Genomic DNA, 22,468 nt, shown 5'->3' with positions numbered 1-22,468 from the left:
GTCCCTGCCCATCCAACCTCCCCAGACTTCTCACCTTGGCCCGAGCTCTCCCCTCCCTGAAGATACTGGATTACAGCTCCAGGGCCGCTCTCCGACTGAACCCCACCACCCTCAAATCCATCACCACACTCCTGCTCGCTCGTCCCTCTATAATATGACATTGTTCTCTACCTTCAAATGGGTGTTTAGCTCCAAGACGTGCGTGATTTGGCACTTAAGGAGCCCTTTTCCATAAAAGCAACATATGTAGCCTGTAGGTTCCCACATCAGCCCATAAAAGACCAACAGTGTAGCAAAATTCTAATGCAACCATTTAGACCTTAATCCTAGGGACCCGAGTGGAAAGAGAAGGGAGAACCCTCTCCCTCCACCCTATGGATACTTTTCATGCTAGGGAACTTGTTTGATACCTGCCTCTTTCCCCCAGGGACTGGGGCCCTCATGCTACCCTAAGGCCCCCTCCCCCAAACCCCACCTAAGCCTAGCCTCTAGCCCCAAAGTCATTCCATCTCACTCCATTTACTCAGATGGTCTCCACCAGCTGTTAGGAAAAGGCACCAAGATGGACTGACCATTCCACGGGCATTTGGGAAAAGAAGATGCCCCTTAGCCCCAGTAAATTTCACCCAGCCAATGCTGAGTCAGTCCAGGGAAGAAAAATAGCACATTTCAAATTGGGGGAACCTTTGAGAACAAGGTCTCCATTAAAGAAAGGGCATCTGTGAGGGTCAGCTATGATAAGGTGTGCCTTTACCCAGTATTCTCCTCTCGCCACGTCTAATTCTCTAAAAGGCCCAGGGACTCCCGTGGGGAACAGAAGGTAACACTTATAAACTGGGAATTACAACTGCTCTCATTCTAATCCACACTCTCCACTCACATCTCTTGTCCCTGAGGACTGTCCCTTCCCAAGGGCCTTAAAGACATGACAGGCTGATAACTCGGTAACGATAGTAATAATCAAAGGAACAGCGACGTGTGTTCTTTCCACACCGTGCCTTAAGCTCCAAAACTCTCTGAGGTAAGAATTATTACCTCCATTGTACAGAGCAGACACTTGTGGCTCAGACAAGCTATGTAACACACTAAGGTCACAGAGCAGGTAAGTAGCAGAATTGTGATATAAACCCAAGTACGTCTGGCTCCTCACCTGAGTTTCCCAGAAGACCCTGGGTGGGGGAGTTAGGACGTGATTCATGAGGGGTCTTACCAAGAAGCAACTGACGTCTATGAGCAGGACGGTGGGGATGCCACCAAAGGTGACCCCCTGGAGCACGGTGCTGTTTTTAGCTGAGTTGTAGCAGTAGGAATCATTGGGCTGGTCCCCAATGCCCAGTCGATCCCGGATGGACACTGCCTTGGACTGCCACAGATCCAGGAACGGGGAGACAGTCATCGTGCCTTCCTCCCTGGAGAACAGAACCAGGCAGAGGGTCAAGGCTGGACCGCTCCTATAGTTGCCCCAGCCAGCCCTGGCAGAGCCAAAGATGGGTGTCTCCTGCAGGGGCTGGTGGAGCACGGGGATCCAGCAGCAAGGGGTCAGGGAGAGGCAGACACCAGGCCCCGCGTGCCTGGCAGAGCCTACAGAGAATAGCTCCATTGTGGGAATAGCTCCCAGTCAGATGGACTGGACAGATGGCTCAGCCAAGACACAGCTGGCAGCCTCCCCAGAGTGGGGGGAACAGGAAGAAAGGGAAGGACAGGAGCTGCTGCAGCTGCCTGCCTAAGAGGTGCTAAAGGGCCTCCAGCCTCCAGGACACCTGCTGGGAAGGTAATCCCATGGGAGCCACTGGGAGAGCTAGAGGACAGGCAGGAGAGAGGGTGAAGGGGGACAAATGAGGAGGGAGTGATATCGAACTATGCAACAACCGCTGACCCGAGAGAGCCTCAGCCCCTGCTCTCAGGGTTCATGGATGTGAGAGACAGACCCATTCAATACACCTGGAAACTGAGGCTCAGAGGCTGTAGCTTCATTCACCTGCCCCAAGATTAAGGAGCCAGTTGGGGCAGAATCAGGTATCAGACCCAGACTCCTGATTCCAGATGCCAGTTCTCTTTCTACTAGGCCATGTGCCCGCTCCAGCCAGCGACAAACATACTTTAGTTCAGTGAGAGATAAAGGTCCGGAAAGGGATAGCTGGAGAGGAGAGATATGGGGATGGAAAAGACAGAAAGCAGAGACGGGGGTGGGGGGGGTTGTAGTTTGCGGGGAAGAGGGGGAGGGAGTCTCAGGATCTCCTCAGGGACCCCTGAGTCACCCCCAGCTCCGCCTTCTGACCCCTGCACTCCTGGGTACCTTTGGTCTAAAGGGAAGGCCTGGCATGTCCAAAGCAAACATCACTCCAGGCTGGCAACTCACCTTCCCTTTCCTGGCTGCTGGTACCCCGCCCACCCCAGCAAGCTAGTGGAAAGCTCCAGTGTTTCTCTCCTGACACCGGAAGCCTCAGAGTTACTGCCCAAATTCTGGCCTGCTTTTCACACTGTCTGTAGCTGAGAGCCAGGAGAAATTGCTCAGCACCCCTTCTTCAAGCTCCCATCTCCCCACATCTGGTTAAACCAGATTCCCAGGGGACTTCTCCTAGGTCTGACTTTCTGCCTGCTACAGGGACAAAAATCTTGGGGACAAGAAGAAAAGGTACAGAGAACCCAAACAGAAGTTTGGACTACCTGGTAGTGCTGGTGGGGTGTGTGCTGGGTGTGTGTGAGGGAGAAGGGGGGAGGTCCCAGTTCTGACCCCTGGGACTGCTGGGCTGGGACAATCTCAAACACACATGCCAGAAAGTATAACAAGGGGGGTAGTGGCATGTCCAAGGCCTGGGAGGATTTCCAGAAGGCCAAGTAACTTTCTCACCCCTATAAGAGACTGAGTAATGGCTAGAGGGTGTGGTGTCTGAGCCATGTTGTTGGTGGCTCTGAACAGTCATCAAAGCTGCCCCCAGGAGACAGATGGTCTTGGCTTCCTTGCTTTAAACCCCACCCAGTGGCACCACCCCACCCGACACTGGGAGGCTAACACTTGCCACAACTCCTGTGCCCACACTTACCACACACCCAAGGAAGGTGGAACCTGGACGAGCCCCTTGGAGAGGTCCTCAGTTGGAGCTGGCTCTGGCAAAGGCAGCAGCAGCCCCATGCACCGCCCGAGCTGCCTCAGGCCCGCCACTCATTTCCTGCAGGCTTTCCTGACCACAGGGTCAGGGGTACCAGCCTTTACAGACTTCCCTGAAGGAACACAGACGGCCAAAGTCACGTGGGAGCTGCCTCTTCCAGTCCAGGGGTTCTGGCCTGCGACCCTTCAGCATACTCCCCCCACACTCACAGCTGCCCCAGCGTCTCTGAACTGAAACGCTCACATGAAGCTTTTGGTTCCTCCCGATGGACGCCCTCCTGCCCTGGCTCTTCCCCAACTCCCAGAACTGGTTCTGGGCCCAGGCTCCCCTGTGCCACCTGCTCCTCCCTCCTTGCCCAGCACCACCTGCGGCTCCAGCCTCCACCCTCTCAAGGGCTTGAAGCCCTGCTGGGGCCACGGCAGTGATTCCCCCTCCCCAAGCACTGCAGGCTGTGGGTACGAGGTAAGACTCTGAGTCGAGGACTTCATCCGGGCCCCAAGGGCTAGAATCAGGAAAAAGGAACACAGCAGGAAAAACAAGGGAGGCTTAAAAAGTAAAGTGGAAAGAAAAAAACATCCCCATAAAATGCTCACAGAGGGAACATTATCCCTGGAAAGGGGTGGCTGCTGTGGGTGGTGCTGCGGGCAGGACAGCTCTCACCACCACTGCTTCACACCAAGCTTTAGACGGGCAGAGGCCGCATGGGAGGAAGGCACCTATGGCTCCTCTTCCCCCTTCAGCCCCAGTCATGCCTCTAAGTCACTTTCCTCTTGCCAAACAGGATCCCCTAAGTGGTTTTACAGTTTGATAAGAGAACTCAGTGAGGTCAGCCAGGAAATATCACCAGCCTGGGATGGAGCCTGTCCCATCTGCCCATATCAGGTGAGACACCCAGATGAGGGGACAGCTTTACGGGTCCTCAGTCTCTCTCAGACTTTTCAGCTCAGCTGTAGCTGCCTCTGCCCATTAACACATGAAGTCCAGAGTCTGCTGAAACCTCAGGGTCCCTCCAAGGTCAGCCCCTCTGCATCTTCCAGAAGAGGCACACTCTGAGAGGGCAGCTCTGCCAGGCTGAGGAGGAGGGACAAAGGGAGAGAGGAGACTCAGGTGGCCGCGATCAGGAGGGAGCTGGCTCAGTAGGCGAAAGACTGATAGTTCCAGGCAGAGGCCAAACCAGCAAGTAGGCCCTGTGGCCACAGGAGCCCTGCCTGGCTGGCACCTTCGCAGTATTCAGTCATCTTATATTTGTTAGACATGTATATGCAAATGCCTAGCACTTATTCCAAGAAGTCTATATTCATCGTCTCATTCCTAGCCAAGATCCTGATGGTACGACAGCCAAGAATGACTGCTGAGCCCAGGAGCCAGGTGAGCAGCAGGGGACTCAGACAATCGAACTCAAAGTTCAGCCCATGTGCACCCGAGTCTGGTTGTGGCCGTTGGGACAGACAGCTGAATCCAACAGCCGGTCTCAAACTTGCCAAAGGCGTCAACCATCAATGATGACCCACTGCCCACCTGAGCTGGCAGCAAGGACTGACCCCTGCAGCCCACTTGACGGTCTCTATGCCTCCGTTCCAGAAATGCCAGCAGAATGCCACTGGCAGTGTGTGAGCCTTGCTGGTTCTCACAAGAAGGCCCCGTACAAATTCAGGGTATTTTAAACACCACCAAATCTTCCACTTTTGTTATGATGATAGCAGGACTACAAGCAGCCCCAGCCCTTCTGCCATGGGACCTAACTCTGATTGTCTGGATACAGAAGAAGGTTGGAAAATAAATACAAACTTCTCCTTAAAGAGCCACCAATAAGAACCCCGGAACCTGGACAGCTGTTGGCCTCCACACAGGTCAGCCCTGGAAATGGCACAGCGTCTGGCTGCGATGGGAGGCAGCATGCCTGGCAGTTACCTGAGTAGGCTGTGGCGTTAGGGTCCAGGCACCATGTCCCTCAGACAAGTGACTTGGCTTCCTTCCTCTGCTGTTGGGAGGCACACACCTGAGACAATGCCCATAAAGCGTAGCCGGGGGCCCAGCCCCAGCAAACTTTCAAAAGCCCTTTACTTTTATTTTAAGTCACCCTCCAGCGAATGGGAAACACAACCGCAGGACCCCGTCTGATGTTTTCCCTGTTAAAGCCAGGGAACAGCCAAGGGAGACCTTTGTCCCAACACTAAACAAACAAGAGGGTGTGGGAGGTGAAAAAGCGGCCTCTGCTTGGTTCACATTCACTGTAAGGCAGAAGCGGACAGAGGAGGGGAGGGGAGAGAAGGACAGAGGGACATACAGGAGACGGAGGAAATCCAGGTTCTTTCTCCAGTCAGGGATGACCTGGAGTCTTTCCTCATCCCAGTGGGTGTCTACCACCGTGCAGGAGCCAGGGCTCAGAAAGGCCCATTGCACCCACCGCCCATCAGGCCTGGGACTGGCTTAACCTCCAGCCCTCAGCACTGCAGGGGCAGGGGCACAGCCGCACAACTTCAGGGTGATGGAAGCTCGGAGGTTATCTGGTCAGCCACACTGGAGACTCCTGTCCTTGAAGACACCACCTGGAGCTGAAAGATGGTGGCCAGCCCAGGGTCTCAGGTAGCCAGCCTTATCTGGTACTGGAACCTCGGTGGTTTGGGTTTCTTAACAGACTTCTCCTCCCCTCTCTACCTCCCCCAAGCCCCCAAGCTTCCCTCCTCGGGACTCCACCAGAGCTGTAGGGATTGGTCACCGAGGGACAGCCCCAACGTGGTTTCAACCTTCCCAGGGGCAGGGGACTCAGCCTGGACCTTTCCCAGGCCTGCCTGGCATGTAGTTCGGAAGGGAAGAGCCCAGGTTAGGCTGGGAGGATTGCCTTCAGCTGACAAATCCCCAAAGAGAGGAGTGGGAAGAGGGAGAGATCGGCGTAAAAGCGAAAAGCTGGAGCCTCGGAGTGGAAAACCCGGAAAAAGTGTCAGGAAGCCTGGAGGAGCGCACGGAGGGAAGGCGGCGCGAGGTCTGCGCGGCCGGGAACTGACTTTCTGCTCCCACCCAGGTCGGGAGTGGGGGCTGCGAGGGCCGAAGGGCCGCGCCCCAGCACCGGACACTTAGCACCCGGCGCAGAGCCCAGGTCCTACGCATAAGCCCCGGGAAAGGCGGAGGGCGACATTCTCCCTGCTTGACACCCCCTTCCCGTTTACCTGCGGCGGTGGAGCAGCTAGCGTGGCGGGAGGAAGCTGTCTGGCTCCACCTGGGCGGGCGGGGTAGTGTCCCGACCACTTGAAAGTTACGAAGAGAAACTTCAGCGCCTCCTGCACATGCGCAGAGCGGCAGCCACTGCTTGCCCAATTTGCAGCTGCGGCCCGCGCGCTGATATAGTGCGTCCTTCCGCGGTCCTCGGCCGGGGCCTGGTCCCGGGGCCGCGCTCAGCCCGCGCGTGTCCGCCCGCAGGTCTGCGGTTCCTGGTCCCGCCAGCTCGCGTCCTGGGGCCGAGGAGGGCGCCGCCAGGGCTAATCAGACCCCCGCATGTCCCCAAACCCCTGGCACCTCGATGAGACCCGGGCCAGGCACAGGTGGTCGCGGCCCCGGGACGCGCGGGGAGAGCATCCGCAAACGTTCGTGGTCGTCCTTGTTTTGCACTTTATTTCCTCCAGGGGCTCCGAGACCGCATCCGGGAGTGGGAGGGTGGGAGCTCAGCTGGGCTCAGCACCAGGGCTCGGGGCAGCCCCGCGGCCCCCCGGTGCCGCGGCCTCCCGCCGCGGTAAGGTCCGTGGGGGTCCTCAGTGTAGCCCAAATGATGGTCACACTGTACTCCCCGGGCACCGATCTGGCCCAGCTCACTGAGGGCTGCCCCCAGGCTGGGTCCAGGGTACTTCCTCTGAGCCAGTGGCCTCCGCAACTGGTCTGGAAGCTCGTTGAGGGCATGGCGGTGTGCACTGAGCAGGACGAAGGACTCCTGTGCAGCGGGAGAGCACCACATGTCTGCCCCACCATGCAAACTCCCCCCCACCGCCGGCCTCAGTGTCCGCATCTGCCAAACCTTGGGGTTGTACCAAAGCTTCCCCTCAGGTCTTTTCTAACAGTAAATATCAGTACATCCTGACCAGCTCTTCACTCACACATGTGCATCTTTGCGGGTTCTCTGTCCTCTCTACCATTTCTGGATTCTCATCTTTTATTGTGATGATAAACGTCTATCTCCTTACCTCTCTGGCCAGGATTCTAGCAGCAGTCTGTGGCTGGGGTGGGGGTGGGGAGAAGCAGGGTCCTTTCCTGCTTCTCTGACAGTTCTTTTTTGTCCCATCTGGCTTCCTCCTCCTCCCTCCCTCAAATCCCAGCTACTAGCCAGTCCCCACAGTTTGCCCTCTGCCCCTGGGCTCAGCTCTTGTCCTTACTCCATACCTGGGTCTGGACATCTCTCTTCTTCTGCCATTACCTCCTGCTGCTAAGGGCCCCACATCTGTCCTCTGCCAGGTTCCTGGTGTGGCCCATTGGACTTCTCCCAGCTCCTCCCACTGACCGGTCCACTCTCTTCATACCTACATATCCCCCACCTGCCTGTCCTTATTTCTTTTCTGCCTCAATGGCACCACCTCCTGCCTGGTCTCTGCTGAGGGGTCCAGGGAAGTGGAAGATTCTAACCCCAGTGATTAGAATGGTAAAGCAACTGACGAAAAGAAAGTTAGGATCTTTGATTACAAAAAGGGAAGGGATTTTGAAATTTGATTTTCAGTAGGTTAAGTTTATTTCAAAATCAAGAGAAGTCCCAAATGGACCAGAATGTGAGTTGAGATCACCTTAGCTCCTGTTATGTATCAGGTAGCTTGTTACATGTGTGGAGTGCTTGTAAAAAACATTATTTCCTTAAAGCTCCAGTAAATGTTGGGAGTCAGGGATTTTTCCTATTAATAGGGAAGGAAATGGCAGGTTGAGAGGATGTAGGATTTACAGCTAATAAGAGCTGTGCAGACTGTCAAGGAATCCAAAAAGTCCATTCCCCAGACTGGATCCTACAGCAAAGTCACAGCTTTAAAGCTTCTGCAATCTTGGCATTCTAAAATATTATATCTGGCATTTTCAACCCTTGCTCCCTTTATCTGCCCCAAAATCTAAAGGAGTGACCCACATTCTTGTAGTACTGATGATGATTTTAATCACAGATTTTCTTATTTTGTAGCAGGTAGAGTTGAAAGACCACGCCCCGTGCCTGGAAAATGTCAACAATGACAAAAAGATTTCTGCCTCAATTCTAAGCAGACACATACACTAGAATCTGAATGCATTTCAATCCTAGCTTCCTGTTTTACTTACCTGAAACCTTGACCATGTCCCTTTTTTTCAGCTCTTTCCTTAGTTTTCTAATCAGGTTGACCTAATCCCCACAGAACTTTCTGTTCCCTCACAATTGCCAGACTTCTAGGTAAAAAAAAAAAAATTAGAAAAAACAGAAATACAGAATAAAATGTGTTTTATTTGTTTCATTCAAAATGCCCTTAGTATCTGAGATGGGAATGCACAATCCATACTTGACCCTAGGTTTTAAACCCAGAGCGGCAGCTGGATCTCCCACCCATATCACAGAACTCAGCCCAGATCCTGTGATAAGACAAGAAAACAATGACAAATTTGGTTTTCTGCTCCTAGATTCCAAAATCTACACAGTTAAGTGCTTAACGTATAGTGCAGTGAACAATATGAAGGATAGAGACGACGGGGCAGGGGCTACCCAGTGGCCGGGGAGTCTTGTTCCTGGGAAGCAAGACTGGTCAGAGGAAGCAAATCTGGAGCTCAGCAGAGAGCACAGAGCATTTGCCCATCAGCAATCCCCATCTCTCCTGGTGCCTAGGACACTTCTGACAGAAGCCAGATCCCTCGTTGGCTCCTCCCAGCACCTAGGGTTCCAGCTTCCTTGGCACGGGCGCCCCATCCGAGGCACAGCTGCACTTCTGCACCCTCATGTTGGGCAGGCTGACCACCTGGGCCCGGGGCTTGCCTCCCTCCTTGACGCTGACAATCATGGGCAGCGAGGTTGTCTCCGAGGCAATGCACTGCCGCGGCCCCAGAAACGGCCACTTGAAGGTCAGAGTCTCCGGGGGCTGCTGGCAGGTGCCCACACACTCGTAGGCCAGGAAGCCCGGGGGCTCCAGGACCCAGTTCTCAGCCCACTTCATCCCCTGCAGGTCAATGTACATCTCTTGGCGGCAGCAGCGCGTGCCCTGGGTCACCGGGGCCTCAGGGTCACAATTGTCCTGAGCTCTGTGGGGGCAAGGAGAGGCAGAGTCCAAAGTCAGCTGGGAAGGCTGAGGTCAGGGGACCCAGAGTGGGGCCTAGGGGGGCCTCTGGGGCAGGAGATTAGGGTCCGTCTCTCATGTTAAAAAAAAAAAAAGCTGGATTATTTGTGATAAGGATGGATACCTAGAAATAACCTAAAATAATACGTGATATTATTATTAATAATACAATAATAATAATAAGTGATCTAAGTGATAACCTAAATAATAAGAGCTATTACTTCTAAGAGTCTAAGGAGTTTTATATATTCATTCATTCCCAAAGCACTTCGAGAAAAGAAAAGGTGCCCATTTCTATCTCAATTTCACTTCGTATTTGTCTTGTTGACCTTTGACCCACAGAGCCTACCCGTAGTCTCTGAGGTCCAGGGTGTGCAGCTCCAGCTGGGGCTCGCCCTGCCTGGCGTCCGCCGGCCCCTGGGCGGCGAAGTGGACCAGCTCGTGAGCGCTTGAGGCCAGCGGGCCCAGGTGCTCCCTCTGTACCGACACCTGCAGCAGCAGCGGCTGCCGAGGTCGGCTCAGCTGCTGCCAGAAGTTCACGGCCTCTGTCACGTCAAAGGCCTTCCAGCCGCTCTCGTGGATGGACACCAGCCTGTGATACCACGCAGAGCTGGAGACCCGTGCTGAGGGGTGGGGGCTGGGGGAGCCGCTCTCACCCCCATCCCATCCCCCTCCCGGAGTAGCCCAGACAAGACCCGCCCCGAATCTCCTCCCTCCCGCCCCTCTCCCCGACGTTGGGTCCAGTCCCCCTCTCCTCTGTCCTCCCCACCTGGAGTCGATGAGCGAGGTGCGGTTGGAGCCGTCCTCTCGGACGTGCAGCCACTGGATGGTGACCCGAGCCCGGTCGCTGCGTGGGGAGAGCAGCTGGTGCCTGCGGAGCGCAGCCTTGGGGACAGGCTCCTGGAAGAGGCGCAGCACGGCCTGCACCAGCTCGCTGTTGGGGGGCAGCCGCTGCTCCATGCGGAACACCAGCAAGTGCGTGGAGGCCTCGGACACCAGGAACCTGCCGGCCACCTCTGGGGACACGTGCAGGGTCAGGTCTGAGGGCAGCAGAGCCCCCCCAGAGCCAGGGAACAGGATTTCCCCGGTAATCCACAGAGAGAATTTGGGGGCTGGGAAACTGGTCCGCCAGGACAGAAAGAGAACACCCCCTACCTTGAAAAAATTTTCTGGCCAGGCCGTTTCCTAAAAACAATCATTTGGGATTGGGGCTTGTTTACTAGCAACCCCCACCCTCAGAGGGTGGGGGCAGCTTTTGTCCCCTGAATGGAGTGTACAGACATGCAGCCTTCTTTAGGCAAAGAGGGCGGGACTAAAATGGGAGGGGGAATGGAGATTGGGAGGCAGAGAACCCAGCCAAAGGAAATCTATGATCACCAGCTGAATAATCTCATTTTCATCTCTGGCAAGAGGGCTCGTGCCCAACAAAACATCCCCAAAAGAAGGAAGAGGAGCCAGGGGCCTATAAAGAACCTTTGCGGGGCTCCTGAGCCCTGAGGTAAATGAGAGAGACAAGTACACCTTGGTCAGAAGCCCCAGGCAACCTGTCGCTAACACCTGAGGCTCCAGGTTGGTGGCACAGCTAGAGTGTTCATTGCAGACCTCCTGGTCTCCCCAGGCACCCTGCTGGCTAGGGAGCAGATGTGGGTGGGTCTGGCTCTGGGCACTGAGGAGGTGAGCCCCAGCCCCAGGGAGGTGAGAGGCTGCAGTAGCATTCAGACCCAGAACATTTCTGATGCACTGTTTTTCAAACTTTAAAATTATGAAGCCAACCCCTTACATCTCATGTAATGCCCACAACTCTGAGAACTAGTCAGAACTCATTTAACCTCATTTACAGAGAAGCAAACAGGCTCAGAGATGTTTGGAGACTTGTCTGAGGTAAGACAGCAAAGGTCAAAGTCGAGAACTGAACCCAGGGGTCCTTTCTCTCTAAGGCAACTCTCTCTGCTGAGACCGGCCTCTTTGTTCCCCAGCATGAAGTTCTTTGCCAGCCTATTTTCTCCTTACCATTCTTCCCTCTTTCCACTTTCTCCCCTACCCCATGGATATCTATTCTGCCCTTGGCTTTGGCAGTGGGTCCAGCTTAGCATGGCTCTTCCTGGCCTGAGGGGTAGGGCCCTCAGTGTAGACAGACACCAAGGGTTCAGACCCAGCCATCCTCACAGTTCATGGTCTCTCTTCACTGCCTTTTGAACTCTGGGCCCCAGTCGGGCACATCCAGTCTTAGCCCCCCACCCACACCCAGGCCCAGGGAGCAGCAAGGAGCGAGGGTCTCACCTCGGAAGTTCTGGCTGAACCTCTTCCCCCGGGAGGGGGCCCCGTGGCTGCGCTTCAGCAGGGCCACGTACTGGGCCCTCACGTGGGCAGGGATGACCAGCTCCTCCACGTCGCCCTTGCCCAGCACGGGCACCTCCCTGAGATGCAGCTGCTGCAGCAGGCTGCCCAGGATCTGCTCTTCGGTCATGGCTGCCCCAGGGTGGGTCAGGGGCAGCGCCCAGAGTGCCCAGCAGAGCCACAGGGACCTCATGGTGCTGCTCAGGAGGAACAGAGCAGACGTGTCCCCTGAGGAGGCTCCAGGATGGTCCCAGCGGGGCGTGCTGAGAGCCAGGCTGAGCCAGCTTTATAGCCAGCCCTGGGCTGGGCCTGGGTGGTGGGAGGGAGGGAGGGAGGTCACACCCCTCGCCCTCCTGGGGGCTCAGCGGCCAGACAGGTCCCTGAGCCCCCAGGAGGGGGGCCGTCTAGAAAGGGCACGAAAGCTGTGTATACAGTGGTCATGAGCCTCTACCTTGGCTTGGGGTGCCCGATCCGTTACATTAAAAAGCTTCTTTCCTGGAGGAGAGGTAGGGGTCTCATTGTCTGCCAGATTCCATGTCCCCCCAGGGACAGAGTGGACTCGAGTCCTTGGTGTGTGAGCCTTGCTGCAGTGACACTCCCCAGTTGACACCAGGGACCAACCTGCCTATAGGGATGAGCGTCTGGACCCAGCACTGCTGACATCTTGGACTGTCCACAGCGAACCCAGTGCCCCCCCCACTGTCCTGGGGGGCATTCGTAGGCAAGGGAGCCTGGGAACACTTAACCCCAATGGGGATTTGTCCAGTAAGGAACCCCACCCTCTCTCCCTTTTCCAGGCTCTTCATGGATTTAGAGATTAGAGTTGAAAGGACCCTCCAGTCGAACCCCTCCTTCAATTTTTGAGCCAAAAAACTGAGGCTCGAGAGGTGACAACGTCCCGAAGCTCACACAGGTGACAGATGCCTACATAAAGTCTTCAGATTCCCAGCCCAAAGTCCTCTCCATACCCTCAAGCTGTATGTCAGCATCCTGTCCCACCCCCTGATGCACTCAGGTGCTCTCAGTCCAGATGATCGTGTCTGGTGGGGGCAGGGGGCACCCAGGGTCCGAGTCTTCCCCCACCTGAATGTGGGTTTGCTGATAGAGGAGTTTCCCTGGGGAAATAAAACAATTGGGCAGGCAGCCAGGGGGAGGGCTGCCAGATAAAATAAACGACGACATTTAGGACATCCTTATAAGAACAAATTATTCGTTGTTTATCTGAAATTCACATTTCACTGGGAGTCCTATGTTTTTATTTGCTGAATCTGGCAACCCTAGCCAGAGGCCATAAGGAGAAAGCGAATGTGGATTGGGAGACAATTTACAACGGGCTGATTAGTAGTCGGGCGGGAGGGCAGACCCCATGCTTTGTCATGCAGAGGAAGGAGCCTGCTTCCCCCCCTCCCCCACACACATGCACCTGTGTCGGCCCAACTCTCTGTGGGGTCAGGTCGGCTGGAGATGGCAAATTGGCCCCCAACCAGCTCTTCCATCCTGAGAGAGGAGAGGGGGGCCAAGGGCCAATTTGGATCTGGCCCTGGGCCTAGAGCTGAGGATATTGTGGAGGGCAATGGATCGGCCAGCCCAGGGTGTGGGTGGCAAACCTGGCACCCAGATGGCCCTAGAGAGGTGGATGATGGGGGCTGAGGCAAGAGGGCCAGTGAGGAGTGGGCCATGTGCCCACAAGAAATGTGGGGGTTCGGAGGTTATCCTGCAGCTTCTATGGGTGGGGGACAAATAGTACCAGAGGCTGGCTGAGAACCAAGGGAGCTGTGAGGTTGGTGAAGGCTGAGCCCAGAGTGGGTTCACGTCTGGGTTAGAGCCCAGCATCTGGGGGTCTCCAGGATGTCCCCTTCCCAGATAGAGGCAGACAGTGCTGTGCATGCTCCAGAGATGCCCTGAGGCCCAGCCCCAGCTGCCCAGGGCTGCCCCAACCCTGCCCCTTCAGCCTCCCTGACCTCAGGCCTGTGGGCCCATTTGGCTCCAGACATGCCCTTCCTGTTCTCCTAGAGCAGCTTGGCCTCTGACAGCAGCAGGCCTGGCCCTTCCCTGGGGATCCCTGGGTTAAGGAGGGTAGGGGACAGGGGAGGAATAAGGACCCGTGTTTCAGCTCAGCCAGCCCCTTCCTGGCAAGACCGAGGCCTGGGCTCAGCCCTTGCTGTGAGGCCTCAGGCGAGTTTTCTACCCTCTGCAGTGAGTCTCCTCCTGTAAAATGGAGATACTGTCCTTTTTTCGCAAGAAACTTGTCAGTATTAATAAAGATGTCAGCAGAGGCCCCTGACACACAGTAGGTGCTCAATAAATAAATGTCACACTGTTACTAATTCCTACAATGCTTACCATTTAAAAATTTTAAGTTAACAATGTTTTTTAATTATTTTTATAATGAGTCCATATAGTACTGAATGTGCAAAATGGCATATGTGAAAAATGTCAGTGTCCCTTCCTTTGTTGCTCACCTCCCCAGAGACAGTCTGGTCTTTACAAAGAAACACAGGAGTATTTTTCCCACCACACACATCTGAGTAATCTATCAACATGATCTACACCCCTTTTTTCAAAATTATAATTTTAATTTATCGTTATAATTTTTTAAGGATACAGTGAAAAGTCTCACCCCCCAGGGGCAACCAATATTATTGATTCAATTGATTCAAAGGGGTTTATCGTTTTCTCTGACAGTTAAGCTTCTTTCACATAAGAATTTATCTTACAATCATGTGTCAACCAGGTGGCAGTTGAGACACATCTGTGCAACAACCTTCTGACGACACTAATGTATTAGTCTGCATGGGCTATCACAACACAATACCGCAGACTGAGTGGCTTAAACAACAGAAATGGATGTTCTCACAGTTTTGGAGGCTGGAAGTCCAAGATCAAGGCGCCAGAAAAGTTGGTTTCTTCTGAGGCCTCTCTCCTTGGCTTGCAGACGACCACCTTCTCGCCATGTCCTCACTCTGTCTTTCCTCCTCGCACATGCACCCCTGGTGGTTTTCCATGTGTCCAAATTCCCCCTTCTTATAAGCACACCAGTCAGATTGGGGTAGAGCCCACCCTAACAGCCTCATCTGAACTTTTTAAAAATCACCTCTTTAAAGTCCCTGTTTCCAAATACAGTCACATCCTGAGGTACTAGGTGTTAGGACTTCAATATATGAAATGATGGGACACAGTTCAGCCCTGGTCAGATGAAGGAAGCTCAAGCATCAAAGGGTCTCAAGTTTGAGGAATTATGATTTCTCAGGTATCCTTCAGAGATGCAAATACAAGCAGAGACATTTTTCCCTTTCTTTTTTTTATCTCAAAGTTTAGCATACAACACATATTTTCTGACACTTTGTTCTTTCATTTAACAATGTATTTTATGGAAACTGCTATATAGTACTGCCTCATTCTTTTATTCTATTTTACTGCTACGTGAACTTTTTTTGTATACATGTAGCATAATTTATGTAACCAGATCCCTTTGAATGAATTGTTTCCAGCAGTTTGCTGTTATGAATAATGCTGTAATAAATAGCCTTATATAAATGCCACTTTATACATGTATGAATGTATCTTTTGGATAAACAGTCTACAAGGGGATATACTGGGTTACAAGTTTTGTGTAGTTTCCATTTTGATAGATGTTGCCAAATTGACCTCCATTTACACCAGCAAAGCCTTAACAATACAGTGTCATTACAGACCAAACTTAAAATAAAAAAAGAGAGAGAACCACACCAATCTAATAGATGAAAAATGGCTATTTCACTATAGTCTTATCTTGCATTTATTTCATTATTATGAATGAGTTTGAGCATTTTTTCATGTGTTTAAAGCCATCTGTATTTACATTCCTGAGAACTATTTGTTCATACATTGTGTCCATTTTTTCTATTGAGTTGTCATTTTTTCTTGTTGATATATAGACACTCTATATGTTGGGGACATTAGCCTTTTCTCTGTTGTAAACATTGTAAATATTTCCCCTTGGTTTATAAAACTTTGTTTTTTACTTTGGTTATGCTGGGTTTTGCCATCCTGTAATATTTTTATTAAATTATGTTAAATTTATAATTTAGGAAGCATTGACATCTTTTCATGCAAGTACTCAGTTTATCTTTTCTTCATTAAGGCTTTCTAAAAACTGTTGTTGGTGGTCTTAAATCTTATACAGAACTTGTTAAATCAATTACTAGGTAGCTTATAGTTTTTGTTGTTATTGAGAATAAAATATTTTATTCCATGGCATTGCTTAATTATTGTTTGTATCATTGAAGAGTATTGATTTCTAGGTACCAGTTTTGAACCCAGCCTTCTTACTGGATAATCTGATAATTTGTAGTAGTTCTTAGTTACTTCTCTTGCCTTTTCTAGGTTAAAAAAATCTTAATGTTTGCTAATAATGGTAATTTGATTCCTCGTTTTCAATTTTTATTTCTCTGGTTACTATTTTCTTATTTCATTAGCTAATATCTCCAGAACAATGCTGACTAAAAGTGACAATAAAAGATATCATCATCTTGTTCCTGTTTTAATTCGACTTCTTTCCCCATGAAGTATGGGCTTGAGAGTCAAGATACATACATTTTATCATGTTAAGGAAGTATCCATAATAGCAGTTTTTGAGAATCAAGAACAGATGTTGGAAATTAGTGAAGATATGGAGCAGCAAGGCCTCTCATGTGTTGCTTGTGAGAGTGTAAAGTGCTATAACCACACTAGAAATTTCTTTGGACATATTTACTACAGTTCCAGGTACCACCTTACCCAAAGACCCAGAAATTCCACTCAGTTGGACAGAAGTGTCTACACATGGAAGATTACAGCAGAGACCCACCAAAAATATCTATCAACAGTATAATGGATAAATAAAATGTCATCTAGTCCTGCATTGGAAAATTCTGCAGCAAAGAAAATGAACCTCCCGCTTCTCCAGTGAACTCCCATAATGCCCCATGGAAAGCAAGCTCTGAAGGAACGACCTTGAGTTGTTCACAGGGGATCCCAGGACCTGCCATGGCAGCAGGCAGCAGTAGACACTTGCTAAATATTGAGAAGAAACATGTTCTTCCGTTTCCTGCCTCCAAACATTTGCTACCATTCTCTGGGCCCACAATTTAAACACTGAACGTTTTCCTACTAAAACCCCACTGTCCTACATGGAGCAGGACATGCTCCCACCAGGGGACACGTCAATGGTTCCACTATATCAGAAGATGTGGAGTCTACCTGGTCATTTTAGGCTCAAAGCCATAGTCCTTTACTGCCTGGTTCCGCCCCAGCTTGCAGGGTGTGGTGGGGCTATTTCCTCCCTTACTTTAACGATGGATCTCAAGAGTTTGCCCTTTCCTTTCTTCGTTGTGGGCCCCCCTGGGGAGCTCTGACTGGCCAGCACAAAGCACAGATGGCCTGGTAGGAAGTGGAATGGTTTATGATGGAGAACAGTGACGTTCACCGACATGAAAGAGCCCCGCAGACAGCAGAGTTCCCAACAGGCTTGGTTCTCATGTGTTGCTAGTGAGAGTGTAACAGGCTAGAACCACACTATCCTGGCTCTGTGTGTTCTCTCTTTATGACCTGTCATACCTCGGCTCCATCTGTCAGTGAACAAACACCATCTTGTTGGAGGAAACACCTCGAAGGTGTATATTGAGGGTGAGCATTGGATTCCACCCCAGCTCGGGTCTGTGCTCTGCCACAGCCATGCACACATGCTGGGCTCCCAGAGTAAAAGCGATTCCACTGTCACCTGCTAATCTCTGTCTGCAGCATCTCATGCTTCCAACTTCTCATTCCACACCTCCTGAGGGCTGCCACCTCCCAGCAGCTCAGTCCAAGCACCACTTCCCCTTTAAAAGACAAGACTGGCCAGGACTCAAAAAATCACAAACACAAAAAAACACTGTTAGGTGGTAGGATTGCCCTCAGTTTTCTTTCTTTCTCTTCTCTTTTTCTTTCTTTCTTTCTCTTCTCTTTTTCTTTCTTTCTTTCCTTCTTTCCTTCTCTCTCTCTCTCTCTCTTTCTTTGCTTTCTTCCTTCCTTCCTTCCTTCCTTTCTTTTTAAGCGGGGGAGTAGTTAACAGTATTCATCTCTTATTTGCCCCCCAAATAAAATAAATGTTCAAAAAGAAAAAACACCCTTAGACTTATCGGGGGGATCACTTTGTAAGTTACACAAATGTCTAATCGCTATGTTGTACACCTGTAACTAATATAATAGTCTATGTCAACTGTAATTGAAAAATTTTTAAATTGTTTTTAATAAAAAAAAAACCCAAAACACATAAACCAGTCTATCTCCCCAAATCTATCCTGGAAAAAGGAACTTCTAGAAGCCATTCATCTCTATAAGCTCTTTTTCCTGCTTTCCTTTCTCTTCAATGAATTAAGCCAATATTTACTGACGATGTGCCTCTGCTGCGTCCTGGGACTTACCTGAGGAGACAAAGAGGCATCTGATACAAAAGGAAACTCAAGAGCAGTGTGGTGACTCCCGGGAAATGGGGTACACTCTGCAAAGCTGTGCTCGGAGCCCAAGGGTACCCTAAGCGCCCCTGCTTTAGGTGGTCCCTCAGTGTCCCGTCCTCCCCTCCTCTGGGGGCAGCCGGGCCTCTCCCTCTGCTTTCCTTACCTCATGTTTCACCTTCACACTCCACGCCACCCTTGGAGGAAGACATTGTTGACATTTCACAAAGGAGGCTCAGAGCAGATCAGACCCTTCCCCAAGGCCATAGTCTGATAATCAGAGCACTGAGGGGGGCCGATCCGGGCCCAGTGACCTTGGACAAGTTCATCACCTGCCTGCGCCCGGGTGTCCTTATCTTTAAGATGGGGTGTTAGTAATATGCATTCCATGAGCTCAGTGTGAGGGTGAAAAGAGTGCAGGTACAGGCACAGAGTAAACACCCAATCAACATCAGCTCTTGTTATCTGGACCCAAAGACCTCCTTCCTGGTCTTTTCAGAATCCGGGCCTCTCCTTGCCTCGCCCAACTGACAAGCAGACAGCTGTGAGAGGGAGGTTCAGTGACTCACCTGAGGCCACACAGCTAGTGAGTGGGACAGCAAGGACTGAGCCCAGGCCTCGGTCTTGCCAGGAAGGGGCTGGCTGAGCTGAAACACGGGTCCTTATTCCTCCCCTGTCCCCCACCCTCCTTAGCCCAGGGATCCCCAGGGAAGGGCCAGGCCTGCTGCTGTCAGAGGCCAAGCTGCTCTAGGAGAACAGGAAGGGCATGTCTGGAGCCAAATGGGCCCCCAGGCCTGAGGTCAGGGAGGCTGAAGGGGCAGGGTTGGGGCAGCCCAGGCAGCTGGGGCTGGGCCTCAGGGCATCTCTGGAGCATGCACAGCAGTGTCTGCCCCTGGCCGGGAAGGGGACACCCTGGAGACCCCCAGACGCTGGGCTCTAACCCAGACGTGAACCCACTCTGGGCTCAGCCTTCACCAACCTCACAGCTCCCTTGGCTCTGAGCCAGGCTTTGGTACTATTTGTCCCCCACTCATGGAGCTTCCCGATGACCTCTGACCCCCACATTTCCCCCTGGCCCTCACCTGGCAGCCTGGACTCTCACTGGGGTCAAATTCATGTCTATAGGGGCAGGAGAGTGTTTGTAGCTTCCACCACCCGCCTGTCACAGCCCCTGTCTCCCATCTCCCCACAATGTCCTCAACTCCAGGCCCCACGCTTAGTCCCTCCAACAGGGGTGTTGACCTGCCCCTCATTCTCCCCACTCCACTGCCCCCCTCCAGGACAGCTTGGAGATGACTTTCCCACCTCTGACCTTCAGGCCCAATCCAACCTCACAGAAGACCAGACTCTGCCCCAATCCACAGCCCGAAGCTGCTCCTTCCTCTGCATGACAAAGGCTGGGGGCCCCTCCCTCCTGACGGCTAATCAGTCCATTGTAAAAGGTCTCCCAATCCACATTCGCTTTTTTCTGGCTGATTGCCCACTTATTTTATTTCCCCAGCAAAACTCTTGTATCCCTGAGGAATCCACATTCAGGAAAGGGGTCTGTTTGCAGAGGGATAATAGGTCTGGGGGATTTGCCCTGAGTCTGCCTCCACTGATCCCCTTCCCCTGTCCACCCTCCATCAACCTCCTGTATTAATGTCTCACCAACTTTCCGACCCCAGGCCAACAGCCAGCTGCAAACAGCCTCAGGTCATGGGAAGAACCTGCTTCTCTTTTCTCTTAAGAGATCGTGTGGCATCCACTCTCACGGCAGCCTGTCTCACCTGTTCACTGATGACTCCAGGCTCACACCTCCAGCCTGACCCTTCCACTGGGCACCAGAACCGTATATCCAACTGCCCTTACACCCCTACCTGTTCCCATCTCAGCACATGGCGCCACCCTACACCCACCTAGGCCTCCAGACCTCGGGGTCACTCTTGATTCTTATCCCACATCCTTCAGAGTCAATTCCTGGCAAATCCTGTTGGTCTCACTGCAAAATTAATCGTATCCATCTGTGACCTTCCATCACTTGTCTGGGCACCTGCGACTGCCATCTTCCTGCTCCATTCCCCACCTCCAGAGCCAATAGTAATCTTTGACAAACTTTAATCTGATGCACTCTATTCATTCAAACCCTCCAAAAATTAACTCAGAATGGATCGTAGACCTAAATATAAAATGCAAAGCTATAAAACTCTTAGAAGGTAACATCTAGAAGGTAACTCTTAGAAGGAGAAAATCTAGATGAACGTGGGTTTGGCGATGACTTTTTAGATACAACACCACAGGCACGATCCATAAAAGAAATAATGGATAAGCTGAACTTCATTAAATTTAAAAACTGCAAAAAACACTGTAGAGAAAATGAGAAGACAAGCCACAGACTGGGAGAAAACATTTGTAAAAGACAAATTTGATAAAGGACTCTTATCCAAAATATACCAAGAACTCTTAACACTCAACAATAAGAAAATGAACAACCCAATTAAAACATAGGCAAAAGATCCAGATACCTCACCACAAAAGATACACAGATGGAAAATAAGTAGATGAAAAAATATTCAACATCGTATGATATCAGGGAAATGCAAATTAAAACAGCAATGAGATACCACTACCCACTATTAGAAAGACCAATATATCAAACACTGACAACACCAAATTCTAGCCAGGCTAGAGTCAAATGTCTGGGTCACAGGACCCCCCACATCTCCAGCTCCAGGCTACTGAGCCCCTCACCCCTGCATGTGTTGTGCAGTGGGCCCCCAAGTCTTTCCTTTGGGAGAATAAAAATCAAATTAAAAAGCTAACTACTTCTGACTCAGCCTGGGAGGCTGTGCTGCCTTGGCTGTGTAATTAAAAATGGAATAACATGTCAAGTGAGGGAGGGAGCTGGTCCCCTCCCTCCCTGAGACCAGCCTCTCATCTCCCTGCCCAGGGGCCCCTGAAAAAGGATGGAGACTGTGGAGCAGGTCAGAGACCCCACCTGGGATCAAAGCACCAGGGTGCAGGGCCCAGAGGAGGGAGCGGGGAGCGTATCCAGTGCTTGTTTGTAGGTCAGCATTGACAAAGGTAGGCCGGGAGCGGGCCTTCACTGCTCCAGCAGGAGCTAAGGGAAGCTGCGTGACTCAGGCCCACCAGCTGTGTGATCTTAGGCAGCCAGGACCTCTCTAAACAATGAGGGATTTAACCTACACGACCATTTTTACTGTTTTCCATAAGAAGATTCTAAGATGTGTTAGTTCAGTGTCAGCAGCAATTGAGTAAAACAGAAGCATCCTCTGGGGGTGTTCACGTGTGTGTGTGCGCACATGTGTGTGTGTGCACGCATGTGTGAGTGTGTGTGCGATCCCTTCCCTGACTACAAGCTGGCCAAGGGCAGCACTTAGGACTTGGGACTCTTTAACTGCACCAGGACCACAGAGCAGGCTCGCGGTGGTCCCGGGAAATGGTTTTGTTTGGGTTTTAATGGAAAGGCAGGGTCTTCCCGCCAGGTCCCTTGGAAGCCCCCAAGCATGTGTCCGAGAACAGGGCCCGGCTTTTCCCATCTTACAGGCCAGGGTCCCATGGTCTGTGCAGGGAGCAGCTGTAGTAGATTCCAGACGTGAATAGCATAGGGCAAGAAAAGAAACAAAACTGGCCCCTTCAGAGATGGGCAGGATGAGGAGAGTTCACAGAGGGTCACAAGTGTGTATTGGACTGGGGTTCTGGGTCCTGCCCTCAGCAGCTCAGGGGTGCCCAGGACAACCTCCATGCAGGGTATGGACGGGCCTGAAGCAGACCCTATGCACTGATGGGGGAGGACACACCTGGACGCTCTGCTTCCCTGTGGCCTGGACTTCCAGCTGGTCACCCCTGCAGGGAAGCACTCAGTGCAGCAGGAACCCCCACCCCGCAGCTCTGGGGAGTGGCCTCACTATCTCTGATGAAGACACCACAGCCCTGGCTGGCAATGACCAGCGGTGCCCTCCACGGCCACACTGGCCTTCCTCTAAGGCACGTCTGACTGATGCTTTTACAGGGAGAGGTGGCCACTGCAGCCCCATCCTCTTCTTCTGAGCATCCTTCCATTTCTCAAAGTTCTGGCTTCAGGAACCCAGCCGTGTTCACCCCCAGCCCTTCTCACTCGGATCACGTGGAGCCTCCATCATTGCCAGCCTCGGGTCTATTTCACCCTTGTCCCAGGAGCTCCTGGATTTACTCCCCAGACCACCTCTCCCCTTCTCACAAGCTCTCTCTGGTCCTTCCCCTCTGCTCTTAACCTTCATAATCCCCAGACTCTGCCTCTTATGGGCTGAACTGTGTCCCCCCAAATTCA

General features: G+C 52.0%; 2 protein-coding genes across 5 annotated transcripts in view; both read right to left on the bottom strand.

The window, feature by feature from the left end:
• Positions 1-6,644, bottom strand: part of TMEM63A (transmembrane protein 63A) — a 30,800-nt gene extending 24,156 nt beyond the window's left edge. Inside the window, exons 1-3 of one of the 4 annotated variants that reach the window (XM_019730910.2) lie at positions 6,278-6,644; positions 3,045-3,222; positions 1,211-1,409 (exon numbers count right to left, since the gene is read on the bottom strand). In XM_019730910.2, the coding sequence (XP_019586469.2) occupies positions 1,211-1,409; positions 3,045-3,133 (288 nt within the window). In that variant the 5' untranslated portion in view covers positions 3,134-3,222; positions 6,278-6,644. Of the gene's footprint in view, positions 1-1,210; positions 1,410-3,044; positions 3,223-5,021; positions 5,240-6,277 lie in introns of those variants that run through there. The other 3 variants (XM_019730912.2, XM_019730913.2, XM_074316920.1) reach the window with 3 other exon arrangements.
• A 1,763-nt stretch (positions 6,645-8,407) lies between these two features.
• Positions 8,408-11,945, bottom strand: LOC109446959 (left-right determination factor 2). Its single transcript, XM_074316921.1, has 4 exons — positions 11,648-11,945; positions 10,137-10,383; positions 9,717-9,959; positions 8,408-9,332 (listed from the first exon to the last, which is right to left on the bottom strand). Exons 1-4 carry the CDS (start codon positions 11,895-11,897, stop codon positions 8,969-8,971), a joined length of 1,104 nt encoding a protein of 367 aa, XP_074173022.1. The 5' UTR covers positions 11,898-11,945; the 3' UTR covers positions 8,408-8,968.
• Between the last annotated feature and the right edge of the window lie 10,523 nt (positions 11,946-22,468).

Source organism: Rhinolophus sinicus, linkage group LG12, assembly GCF_036562045.2.
Source record: "Rhinolophus sinicus isolate RSC01 linkage group LG12, ASM3656204v1, whole genome shotgun sequence".
Lineage (NCBI taxonomy): Eukaryota > Metazoa > Chordata > Mammalia > Chiroptera > Rhinolophidae > Rhinolophus > Rhinolophus sinicus.
This window is presented reverse-complemented; position numbering and strand designations above follow the sequence as displayed.

Excerpts from the sequence above, each read along its gene's own strand:
- LOC109446959 (XM_074316921.1), bottom strand. The coding sequence starts at position 11,897 with ATGAGGTCCCTGTGGCTCTGCTGGGCACTCTGGGCGCTGCCCCTGACC. Across the intron at positions 9,960-10,136 it reads ACCTCGCTCATCGACTCCAG|GCTGGTGTCCATCCACGAGA; the intron begins GTGGGGAGGACA and ends GTGGTATCACAG. Across the intron at positions 9,333-9,716 it reads CTGGACCTCAGAGACTACGG|AGCTCAGGACAATTGTGACC; the intron begins GTAGGCTCTGTG and ends TTGCCCCCACAG.